Source organism: Macaca thibetana, chromosome 15 (genome assembly GCF_024542745.1).
Source record: "Macaca thibetana thibetana isolate TM-01 chromosome 15, ASM2454274v1, whole genome shotgun sequence".
In the NCBI taxonomy this organism is placed as follows: domain Eukaryota; kingdom Metazoa; phylum Chordata; class Mammalia; order Primates; family Cercopithecidae; genus Macaca; species Macaca thibetana.
In genome coordinates, this window is record NC_065592.1 from 25845994 (window position 1) to 25858995 (window position 13002).

Consider the following 13002-nt stretch of genomic DNA (forward strand, 5'->3'; position numbering starts at 1 on the left):
ACAGGTACTGAGGTACGGGAGCCGGTGCCACCGGTACTACTGTGGGTCACTCCAGGGGCCGCTGTCATCCCAACGCCAGCGTGGGATTTAGTAGTCTGTTATTTAGTGGTTTGTATGTGTATTACCCTTGTCACGCAGGGAAAAATACAATCACGTGGAGGGCAAAGATCAGATTGCATACTTCTTTGTATTTAGCCCTGTGATTGGCACACAGCGAGGGCTCCATAAATCCATGGTGTCTTGCTGTTGTACTCATCTGTCACTGAGTAATAATGCCTCCAACTCTCTTCCTGCTGCCTCCACCCACTCTTCAGCAGTTTCTGCCAATTCCCCTTCAACCAGTGAAGAATTTACGAGTGCCTGCAACGTGCCGGGCACTGAGGCCCCAGCAATGAGCAAGGTGCGCTCCCTGTCCTCTGTCTAATAGGAAGCAGACAGGCCAGCTGGCACGGGGACAATGCAGGATGATGGCGTTAGGGCAGCAAGTGCAGGGCCTGGGGGCACAGAGGCAGGACCCTGGCCCAACTGCAGTGGGGGGCCCAAGTCAGTGGAGTGGATACTGTTTACAGCCAAGCCAAGTCCTGACTGGCAGGCAGTATGGAGTTTACCCCAAGCTGTGGGAGAGCTGAGGGCACATACAGCCTTGACTGTAGGTGTCACCCCACAGAGGGAATCAACGGGGGCATGATGGCTCCTCAGCTTCTCCTCAGCTGGCTCCTGACCCCCAATGCAGAGTGAGACAGACTGTCTGGAATAAGGAGTCTCTGGACTGAGCACTGTGTGCTGGCAGGAGGAACCCTGAGCCTGCCCCTCGCTCAGCCTAAAACCCAGGGCCCCACCTGCCCCTCGCTCAGCCTAAAGCCCAGGACCCCACCTGCGCCTTGCTCAGCCTGACTCTGGGTTCCCCTATGTGATGGGGCCAGAAAGGTGAGAGGTGGGGCATGGGGAGAGTTCACCAGAGTGGCAGCCCTCAGTGCAGCAATGCCAGCAAACCTGGGTGCAAACCCTGGCTCACCACATCCCAGCAGAGGGAGCCCTGGACAAGTCATGGAACGACCCACACCTCAGGTTTCCTCTCTGTAACACTGTTCACCCCTTGGGGGGACGGGTTGTGAGGGACAACATGGTGGCTCCTTAGCACAGGGCGCGGTCCACAGCAGGCACGTGATACAGGTCAGCTGCTATTACTAGCAGCATTTTCCAAAGTTTATTCTTTGGAACCCAACTTCCTGAATGCACCCCAGGAAAAAGAGGACCATGGCCAAGTGCGCATGAGGGAGACCTCATGGCGTGGCCCGTCCTGGGGAGGCCGGTGTACAGGAGCAGCCGCAGGCCCTGCGAAGTCCTGCAGGGAGAGAGGTCAACTACTGTTTAACCCAGAGTCTCCCAAACACATTTGGCTTGGAACCCTTTTGTCCCCTTGGCCTGTTTCAGAGTTGTGGCCCTTACTTCCTATGGCAGCACTTCTGCTGCCAAAATGCTCTGGTCATTCTAGGCGTCCAGATTTCCACGTGCTCTATCGTCCCTCCAGTAGTCCAGTACTGGAGTCCAGGGTCTCAGGGCAGGCTCCGATTTGCTCAGGACAGGGGATGAAGAAGGTGGCCCCTCTTGACCCTGAGATGCTAGCAGGGCCTGCTTACTCAGTCTGTAGCTGATGGCTGTGTCCAGCTGTGCCCCCAACCCATACTGGCCCCGGATCAGGCACTACCCCTTGGCCATCACGTACCAGATGCATATCTCAATGCTTGGTCAAAAATCCAGGTCCCTGAATACCGGCTTCGCACAGATCCACCGTGGGGGCTGCCTTCGGGCGCTTTTCCATCTGAATTACGTAAGAAATCAGAAAGAGCCCTTAAAGTTGGAGAATGCCTGGAAGGTTAGGGAAGGGGCGAAGTTGGCTGCACTTTGAGAAGTGTGGACAAGATCACACTGCCTCCCTCTTCATTAAAAACCTTGCGCTGGCCAAGGGGCATCCACGTGTTCCCCAGGGAGGCTGGTGCACGGCACGGCAGAATATAGCAGCCATGGGTCAACAGCTCCCTGAATTCAGTTTTGTGTTTTCTCTGTATTCTGATTCATCATATGATTAGAACACACAATTTCTACCCAAAAACCCTCCAGCAAAATGACCCTCCAAGGAGATGTGCCCCACGGGTACAGTGCCCATGCATCCCCATGGCCTGTGGCCACCACAGACCCAGACTGATGCAGTGGGGCAAGGAAGGCCTTCTTGGGGACTCAGCTCAGACAGTCCCCAGCCCCGATGCCTGACTCCCTGCCCAGCACGCTCCCTCTTCTGTTCATCCCAGCCACTTTTTTCCTCTATGAAGCATGGCTGTCACCATCACCGCCTGTCTGCGTTCACTTCATCTGCAATCTTTCCATGCAGACTGACCTCTGCCCCACTGCATGGGTGAGGAAGCAGAGGCTAGGGCAGCTGTGTGCAGCATCTCACCCAATTGACGCAGCCAGCTAGTGGGCTCGGGGTCCTGGCTCAGAGGCTTCTCACACCAGCTCAGTTCATCCTCACAATTACAGCAGGTAAAGGCGACTATTATCCCCTTTTTTCAGGTGAGGAAAGTGAGGACCAGAGGGGCAACGCATAGCACCAGAGGTCGGTCAGATCTGATTTGCTCCCAAGCCACACAACTAGCCTCTTGGAAAGCACCATGAAGAAATGGTGCTTGTGGGCTGTGCGCAGTGCATCCCAGCATTTTGGGAGGCCAAGGCAGGCAGATCACTTGAGTTCATGAGTTCAAGACCAGCCTGGGCAACATAGCAAGACCCCCATCTCTACAGAAAATACAAAAATTAGCTGGGCATGGTGGAGTGCACCTGTAGTCCCAGCTACTTGGGAGGTTGAGGTGAGAGGAATAGTTGAGCCCTGGAGGTCAAGGCTGCAGTGAGCTGTGATCATGCCACCGCACTCCAGCCTGGGCAACAGAGTAAGACTCTATCTCAAAAAAAGAAAGAAGAAAAAAGAAGAAGAAGAAAGAAGAGGAAGAGGAAGAAGGAGAAGGGGAAGAGGAAGAAAGGGAAGAGGAAGAAAGGGAAGAGGAAGAAGGGGAAGAAGAAAAAAGGGAAGAAGAAGAAAGAAGAAGAAAGAAGAAGGAAGAGGGAAGAAGAAAGAAGAAGAGAGAGACAGAACGAACCTTTACTAGGTCTCATTTCCGTCCACCATCTTCCCAGAAGTCCTCATGAGGCTGGCAACTCAACATCCATTGCAAGAATGAGCATAAGGTCCTAGCAGCTCGGCTAGTGGCTGGCAAGGAACTGAGTTCAAAATAGGCCTTGGGGATCCAGAGCCATGCTACTGCCACTACCCCAGGTCACCTGCTGGATGCCAAGTGAGCTGTGTGTTCCTTTCAGTCATGGCACTTTCCTTAAATGCTACAGGGGAGCAGAGTCCCCCACTATGTCTGGTGCTGCCATAGGACTCCCAAGAGTCCCCTGTTGAGAGCCCTGGGACTGCTGCCAGGGATGGCTGGCAGGGCTTGCCAGCACACAGGAGGCAGGAGCGGACTTTTCCTCTCCCCATTCCTGCTATCACAAGTGATGCAACAGTTGCCAGCCCAACAAATCCGAGTTCACAGCTCCCACTGAGCACTTTCCCTAAACACCTGGCTTAGCTCCCTCCCAGAGCATCAGACAGACCAGGTGAGGCCAGGGGGTCTAGTTCCTGAGGTCACAGAGGGAGACTCTGGGAAGATGCCTAAGAGAGGATGCAGGCTTCTGAGAAAGAACGTAGGGTAGCAACCCTTTGCACCCAGCCAGGTCTAGAGAAGCTCAGACACCTTTCAGGATACACAAAATGTGACAAGACAGAAATCCAAAGCCGGTGAATGAGAGAAGAAAAACACAAGGGTAGGGACAGAAGGCTGGTTCCTTACAATGGACAGTCCCATATTTAACTTGGAGCATCTCGGGAGCCGCTATTCAGAGAACAAATGCTCAGGAGTGTGTGCAGCCCTCTCTGTTCAAACATGCAACAGGAGCTGGGTCCAGGGCTTGCCGAAGGACAGGGGATCCGAACAGGGAAGGCATGGACAAGTGGGTTTCCTGAGGCTCTGGGGCTTGGCCTCAAACGAAATGTCCTCTGGAGTAGGGTCTTCCGAGTGAAGCACAAATCTCCCGGGGGTGTGTGGCAGCTGCCCAAGGGGTAAGTAGGTCCACGCAGCCTTAAGAGAACCATCAGCTTCTAAATGTGTTCTTTCCTAACATCAATGTGCCAGAGAACCTGGCAGGTGGGAGGCTCCACTTGCCAGTTCTTCCTACTCTCACCTTCACCCTTGTGCCATGTTACAAACAAAAGATGATCTTTTTACCCACCCCTAATCCTACTGTGGTGGCTGCCCCCAAAGGTTAGAACCTTGGGGCTCCAAGCAAAGAGGTGACCCTACAATACCGGGGGTGGGCTCAGAAAGTGAGTGGATCTAACGACCAGGAACAACTCCTTTTTCAAACTGGGTGATTTCCAATTCTCTCCTCTCAACAAAATTAAAGGAGGATCTAATGGAGTTGTCAGCGAAGAGACCATTAAAAAAATTGTCTGATGATAGACCCCCGTATGATTTCTGGCATACAACTTGGAAGGAATTCAAAGAATTGAATGACACTGCTAAAACAAAACTCTATCCCCTGCCAGCTACTTATTTATGTGACTGAGCTTTCTAAGCACTTAGACCTACAAAAACCAAAAGATAGGAATTAAATTAATGCCGAATCTTGTCTCCTTCTAGCAATAAGAAATATTAATTCACAGATACATGAGCCAATTGAGAAAGAAATGAAGCCCTATCCATTTCATTAAGAGATGTGTTTTCAATAATTTTTTACTTTCACATTTACTATTTACCTAAATTTGTTTTTGATGAATTGTATGCTAATAACAACTCAATCTGGAAAAAAATGTTGGAGAATGTACAGCTTTATGATCCCAGGAATTTTTTTTTTTTCAGAAATTTCAATTTCAATTTATGTACATCTTGCTATGGCATATGAGTGTGAAACAGTAATCAATAAAAGACTTTCAAGCATAAAAAATATATTTTACATTAGGATAAAACCCTGTGGGGGCAGTGGACTGGAAACATGAGCTCATGGAGAAAAAGGAAAGATGTAAAATTTCTGACTCTTAAAGATAGGCTTGTTCATATGTTTTTGAAGTGATGATGGCGGATATCAAATAGCGGTAGTGTTTGGATTCCCTTGGATACATTTTGAAAATTGGTTCACAGTTTTGTTTCCAAAATGCCACCTTTTTTTTTTTTTACACAATATCCTGGAAATTATATCCTTTGCAATGATTTAAACTTTGAATAAAAATGTTAGATGTCAACTCAAACTTGTGAAAAAGAATATACAGTGTTCAAAATTCTTTTAGGAGGTATTGAGCAAAAACAAATGTTTGAAAACCTTGGCCTTTTAGGTTCTTATCACTCTAGAGGTAACCCCAGAGGTATCAATGTCCTGGGGTTTCAGCTAATAGTAGTGGTACTGGTTTTACGTTTTTTGTCCCCTGTTAAAAACACTTGCATACCTATTATTTCACTCTGCCTCCAACAATTCTACTGGAAAGAGGGGCAGACTTTATTCTACCTACTGACCATTCAAGACACGGTGGCTTAGAGACGTTAAGGAGCTTATCCAGGGCCCCACAGTAGGGTAAACCCTGGGCTCTTGACTTATAGCCCAGGGGCCCTTTCTAACAGGGACCCTCCAACCCTTCAGACCACAAGAGGAAGCGTCAGTAGCAGAGACAGGACATGCCTGGGAGGGTGGCCAGAACTCCTCCTTTCGGAGTGGCTGCAGCAAAGAGCTGAGTGTTGGTTCTGGCAGGCTCTTGGGTGAGGTCCTGCCAACAACCTATTGAAACAGGAAACTGACTATCAGCTGGCACGATGAAGCAAGACCTGGCACCTACGCTGCCTGGGTCTGTCACAGGCTGAAATCCACGTGGCTGTGTCTGAATGACTGTCAAGCTCTTCTGCTGCTCCTTCCCGCGCCATAGCCTGGTTGCTGCCTCCTGGCTGGAGCTCCTTCCTCCTCTTTCCCTGGCTCCCCTGGCTGCCCTATGAGTGTGAGAACACCTCTGTACCTTGGTCCTGAAAGCTTGCTGACTAGAAACATCCTTGCAGAATCCAGTCTCCCATCTATCTCATCCTTGACTCCCCATCCTGCACTCTGTCCAGTGACCCTCCCTGATCCCCTACGTCAGGACGGGGAACTCACTCTCTCACAGGCTTATGTCCAGTTACCAAACAGTTCCCATGATCACACGAAGTCCTTCCTTTTACCGAGTTGAAATCCCCTCCTGGAGACTTCTCCATATTGGCTGGGACACCCTGGAATGTGTCTGCTCCATGTGCTCCTTGCAAAATGCTGTAAGCTGTGAATATTTAGATTCCATCACCCTCCGCTTCATGCCTCCACTATCCCCAGTCTCCTCCCAACCCACGACAAACAGCCCTCAGCTTCTCCACGGGCCTTCTCTCTGCACTGAGCTAACTCTCTGGGGGAATAACCCAGTTGGTCCCTGTCCCTCATCTGAAGAGGAGTCAAGTCCAAGCCACTCGTGCCCTCCACGGTCTCCTGCACTGCTACTGAGGAAGCTCATTAAGTCTCGGGTCTCCGGACCCCTACTGCTCTCCCTGAACTCCCTCGTTAGTAACCACCCCCGGATTATTAGTAACCACCCCCGGATTAAGGACCAGTGGTTTCACAGCACGGGAAAGAGTACCCACAGCTGGACAGCACAGCTGGACCACCATCATGGGATGCGGACACCTTTCTCTCTCAGAGCCAGGAAACAGTCTACGGGCTGGATGCCCTGATTCATCAAGAAGAACGGCAAGTAGGTTTCCACTTCTAATTTTTCAATTCTAGCTGACTGGCAGAGACCTTTTGGTGTACTGTGTTGAGAAGGATTCTGAGGTGCATCGTTGGACAATGCACAGTAATCAATTCGTAGTGTCTGCCATGAACATGGGATTGCCATGAACCTGGACCGAGGCTGGGTGAGCGAAGTAACCAGGAGGCCCTTGGCCCCACAGGAGCAATGGCAGTGCCTTGTGTTTACTACTTCTCCTAGAGGAGCCCCTAAAATCTCAAGTGTGGTCCGCCCTTCCTTCTTAGGGCTGCCGTACAGAGCTGTTCATACGGCCTGTCAGGTGGGTGCAGGTGTCTGTCAACTTCCTTTCTTTCATTTCTGCTTTTATCCAACAAAGTTAGGAAGTTTAGTATCTATCATCTCTGCTGTTCTTGCTATAAAAGGAAGCTCCTGGTCTTGCCCCCAAATCCTGCACCAGCTCCAACGGCGGTGACTTACTTTCTCCGAGTGAGAGACACCCTTCTCAGCACAGGGAATTCTCTGGGCAGCAGGGAAGCAGCAGCAACCACTGCGAACTTGGCAGTCATCCTCCTGGGCACTGATGCCCCTCCTGACGCCAGCAGGAGAAGCTGCCAAATGCCATCTGCGTGTCCATGACCCAGGCTCCTCCACAGGAAGTGCCTTGGATAATGTTTGTGTCACTGGGAACATTGTTTGTCTGATGGCTATTAAAGGGCCAGTGTGGACTCGCGGAGGCTCCCTCATGGGGCAGCACTGGGTGATTGAACAGGAACACTATTCTACTCAGCCACAGAGCCCGTCTCTGAGCCCAGAGCGGGGCTGGGTGAGCGAAGTACTCAGGAGGCCCTCGGCACCACAGCACCCAGCAGTCCCCTGCCAAGTGCCCCAGGAACACGTTAACTCCCCCATGCCCGGCGACCAGGACAACGAATGCACACTGCAGCAGGAGTTTCACTTAAAGATACAGCTCTAACCAGCATCCCACCCCAGCCAGGTCCCTGGGAGAGCTTTCCCTACTTGATATACTTTCAGAAGCAGGTGGGAGGCAGGTGTTGTGAGGTGGAGTGGGCCCTTCATGACCTGAAAGAAAATGTCACCAACTTGCTGGGTGATCCTGGGCAACTCCCATCCTTCCCTCAGGCCTTGTCTGCCCCTCTATAAAATAAAGAGGTCAGGGGTACCAAATTGACAGCATGCATAGCTTCACTGCCCACCTCTACATCCAGGGCAGACATCAACAATCAATCATGCCACCCTTTAGAATCCTCAACAGAGAACTCGTTACAGCCAGTAGCAACTGCTTGGGATTAACCCACAACTTAAAATCTACTTGCCATCTTGAGATGAGAGGAGTTCAAAAGGTTCAACTCTAACACTGATTTTGTTTTTAAATGCCTTTCTTTCCTGGTGATGAGGCCAAGCCAGCTTCCTCTAAGCCTGACCCTTGGAAGAAAACCCCCATTCCTAGGCAGGAGAGCCTGCCTTCCAGCATGCAAGATGAGCTGCCATGACAGCAGGGAGCACTCTGGCCCTGCTTCTGTAGGGCTCCACCATGGCAGCTCCACACGTCACCTGTCACTGGGGCTTCTAAACCTTTTTCACAAGGGTCTGCCCAAAGCAGATTACTCAAAAGTTCACAAGATCCTCAAAGTCCCTGAATCGGAGGGAAGCAGTACTAGAAGGAACACCAAGGTCCAGACAGGTTTCCCAGTCCATTTCTTAGGGGAGAAAACTGAAGCCCACTTGGAACCTGTGTCTTTTAACACTTTATCCTGTGCCGACTTTCTTCCCTATCCCATCGTTTCAATATATCACACTGGCTTACTTAGATGGGAAAAAGCAGAAACAGCGACTATTCCTTCCTCTTGAAGAGGCATTTTATACTATTAATATTAGTACTACTGAGAATACTACCTAATTGTTTACTAAGCACAGTGTTGAGTACTTGACATACATGACCTCATTGAATATTCAGATAGCCTGATGATTTCGTAATTGTAAGAACTGAGTCAGACAGGTAGCACACCTATTAAGTGTGCCTGAGGTAGCACACCTATTAAGTCATGGAGCCTGGATTCACTCTCAGTCCAAGGATCCCAGCTCATTCTCCTCAGGCAACATTGTTTCCTTCCACTGCCACCTTGGATGGCCACTCCCATGAGGTGGCTGGGACAGGGACCATGCCTCATTTAACACAGGAGGACCCTAAGGCACAGCAAGGCCAAGGACCCTGCTGCTGAGCAGCAGCTGAGCTGGAAATCAGCGTCGGTGGCTGGCATGAGGCTCACGGGCCCTGGGGCTCTCACTGTGCAGGCAGCTGGCCTAAGGAAGATTCCCAGCATTTCCCTGGCCTAGCTGCCGAAGGCTTTCCCCACTGAATCCAGAATGCTGGCTCTATCCCAGGATTCAGATTCAGCCACCCTTCACTGGGCATCTCCTGGTGAAGGGCAGAAACAGCTACTGGGTCTAATGAGTCTTAACACATACACACACACCAAAGAGAGCAAGGGCAGGTCTTCTCCATTAACTAACAAATCCACCAGTGATTAACACAGTCCCTGGCCTCAGGGAGTGAATACTGATGGAGGAACGTCAGTGCAGGCCCTTGAAAAGACTCTCTCTCATTCAATACTGGCCTAAGTCACTCCTGCTCCTCCCCAAACATTCCTGGTTCACCCCTATTCCGTCACATGGGAGGACGGCATTTCCCAGCCTCTTTCTTTGAGGTTGGGTGGGGCCGTGTGACTAGTTCTGGCCAATGACTGTGAGCGGAATTAACGCGTCTCTCTCTGGCTGCAGCAGTTAATTGCCAGCGTAAGTCCCTCCACAGCGTGCTTTCCCTCTGTCACTTGGCTGGCAGCATTCTACATGACGGCTTTTAGTCTGGGACCAGAGGGGAGCAGAGCTCCCTCTTGATCCACAGTGGACATGTAGTGTGAACAGGAAATAAACTGCTGCGGTTTTGAGCTACTAAGATATCTTGTACCTTTCAGGATCTTTTGTTACTGCAGCATAACCTGGCCCCACCGTGACAGTTGTGGCACCAGTGTCAACGTCACCACTCCCAGAAACCAATACTTTGGTATTGTGGAGTGGAAGCAGGGAACATGGAGACATAAATCAGGCAGGTCCTGGAGCCCCAATCTCTAGGGGTTTCCACTTTCATGGAAGAGACAGGCACAGACAGGGCCCCTCTAATCTAAAAAGAAAGTAGAAAGTGCACCAACTAAGGAGCAGGGTAGAAACAGCCCACTCTCACCAGAAGAGATTAAGGAAGTCTTCTGGGAGGAGGTGGCACTGGAGTTGGCCTTAAAGGATAGGTTGGATTTGGGCAAGTGGAAATGGGGGAAGGCATTCTTGGGAGAGGCAACAGCAGACACAAAGTACAGGAAGAGCAGACTACACTGGAATGAAAGGTCTGGGAAGACCAGAAGCAAGAAATGGGACTAGAAGGTTCAGGTTTTGGAGGCTTTTAATGCTCTGGTCTCGACTGTAGAGACAGTAAGGAATCCCAGGGTTATAAGCAGGGGAGCAACATGGTCGGTGTTCTGTTTTGACCAAGGCCTCCTGGCAGCCAGGGCAGAGGGCAGGCAAGCTGCAAAAGCATGGCTATTAGCAGGATGCTGCCATGACCCAGGTGGGGCTGAGATGGCCACAACCAGCAGGGAACAGCTGGGAAAGGGAGTTTGAGGATGATTCTCAGCAGTTGGGAAGAAATGGCACCAGGACTTGAGTCTAAACTTGCAGAAATGAGGCCGTGGTGCCGCATACAGGATGTGCGCCAGGAAGGTGGAGGTGCTTGGAAGTCAGTAGGAGGTGAGCCAGAGCTGGACCAGGAAAGTAGCAGAGGCCAGGGCAGCAGCAGCACTTCTAAGAACACACTGAGCCTTGGAAACGTGGAAGAGGGTGTGGAGGGAAGCAGAAATCTGGAGCCAGACCAGGCAAGGCCTCCACGCCAGGAATGAGGACTTTATTTCACAGACCAGGGGTTGCAAACTTCTGCCCACCGGGACTCTGACCCACAGACATGTTTTGTTTGGCAGATTTCAAAAGGTCAGTTGGCTGCCAACATTTAAAGCCAAAAGAATTCCCATCAAAATGTTAATTTCTGGCGTGTGATTTGTCCAGAGATGTGGCAACGCTGAGCCGTATCCCCACCCAGCAACCGTCAGCGAAGCAGCTGAGTGGCCGCCGCCCTCCACACACGCGGCGTGCGTTCTCTGACTGGACACGGTCCTCACCACCTGTCCTGTTGGCTCATCTCTAGTTACGCTAAATAAACATATTTGTTGGGCCTCATGGGCATTTGAGTCTGTGAACCTGGCAGCAGTGCAGGGGGCCCCTGAGGGGTATCCCCTGACGCATGCTAGAGACTGGAGGGAGAGAAATTGTTGCTAAGATGTGAGTTTCCACAGAGCTCCTCTGGGTCCGGCCCAGGCCAGAAGAGGCAGGGGAAGCGCCATCTGTCACCGATCCAATCCCGATGGGGTATCTGCTCTGAGCAGCACCGGCACTGGGATCTCCCTCCCTCCAGGAGGGAGAAAAACAGAGAGGCATTTAGGACATTGAGCAGTAAGGGCTGTGCGAGACCCCCCAGGGGTATGGGAGCCCAGAGACAGACAAACGGATTCACTGGGCCCCCAGAAGGTTCCAGGCATTTGACTTAAACAGGGTATTGACGGATGGATAGGGTCCTGCTGCCGAGCAGAAAAAGAAGAGCTCTCCAGCCGGAAACCGCACAAGCAAAGGCAAGTCAAAAAAGCTGAGATCTCTCCCTGAATGCAGAGGGAAGCCAGCAAAGGTTCTCTCAGCCAGGAAGGGAGCAGAGGCGCCAGGCCCCTTCTCCCCAGGACTCTGACTCCACGTTCCCATCCTGGTCTCCACCCTGACCACAGAGGCTGGACACTCACCAAGGGTCTGCTGGTTGCGGACGCCACCGATCACCACGCAGATTTCGGCAGGCACGTCGCTGGTCCCATCCTTGCCGACTGCCTTCTTCTCCTCCTTGGCCTCGCCCTGCCAGATCACCTCCTGGATGTAGTCATCGGGCAGCTCTGTCTTCACCTTCACCTCCGTCATCGTTCCTTGCTCGGCACTCAGTGAGGCCTCGGCTGGCACTGCTTCTGGGCCCTCCACCTTGGTGCTCTTCTGGCTGCGCTTCAAGCGCTCCCTGGAAAAGAAAGAAAGTCCGTTCAATACCTTCTTCCTCCAGACCGACACAGCAGCCCACCAGTCCATGGCACCACAGGAACATGCCAGGCAGTGTGCATAGTGAATGCTAGGGTCCCCGGCCCCCTTAGCCTCCAACACAACCCCCATGGCTACCCCTGAGGCTCTCCAGGGAACCCTGAGGCTTCAAGGAACACAGTTTGAAAACCATTGAGCAAGAAAGGCTCCAATTCCACCCATTTGACAGCTGGGGAAGCTGAGGTCTCAAGAGGTCTAGATGTGCCCAGTTGCCTCACTTACTTGCTTGCAATTATCATGACTGGAGTTACAAGTGACCTAAAAGGGCACCTCCAGCTGGTTGAAATCAGTTCTTCTTAGACTTCAGTGTGCATACAGATGAGCTGGGGATCTTGAAAAAAATGCAGATTCTGGCTCAGCTGTTCTGCGGTAGGGCCTGAGATTCTGCATTTCTTTTCCTTTTTAGAGATGGGTCTCACTAGGTTGCAGAACACAAATAAACTCCTGGGCTCAAGTGACCCTCCCACCTCAGCCTCCCGAGTGTTTGGGGCTGCAGGCACCATGCCACCACGCCTCGCTCAGAGATTCTGCATTTCCAACAAGCTCTCAGCTGGGGCCAGGGCTGCTGGGCCTCAAACTATGCTTTGGGCAGTAAGGGTTTCAGTGCTTTGATGTACGCAGTATCCAGTGCTATTCTGCTTGTTCCTAGGCAAGAAGGCTCGGGATCTTGTCCAGGCTCTTCCCTGCTCCTGTTTTACAAATGGGAAACTCCAATGCAAAAAGACTCACTGGGTTGAGATGTCACGGAGCCAACACTGTGGCATGGAGGGGGCTCTTTAAACATCGGAAAACATCCTCAAGGTAATGATGTCAGTTCTGAAGAGGGCAGGACGTGCGTCACTGAACGTCCTTCGTGAGGGGGACACTAAGGACTAAAGCAGAGCTGTGACTTGCTCAGGCCAGAC

General features: G+C 51.5%; 1 protein-coding gene across 1 annotated transcript in view; it reads right to left on the reverse strand.

The window, feature by feature from the left end:
* ZNF618 (zinc finger protein 618) overlaps positions 1 to 13002 on the reverse strand; it is a 562788-nt gene that overhangs the window by 46009 nt on the left and 503777 nt on the right. Inside the window, exons 4-5 of the mRNA XM_050760987.1 lie at positions 11761 to 12020; positions 1727 to 1822 (exon numbers count right to left, since the gene is read on the reverse strand). Of these exons, the coding sequence (XP_050616944.1) occupies positions 1727 to 1822; positions 11761 to 12020 (356 nt within the window). The remainder of the gene's footprint in view (positions 1 to 1726; positions 1823 to 11760; positions 12021 to 13002) is intronic.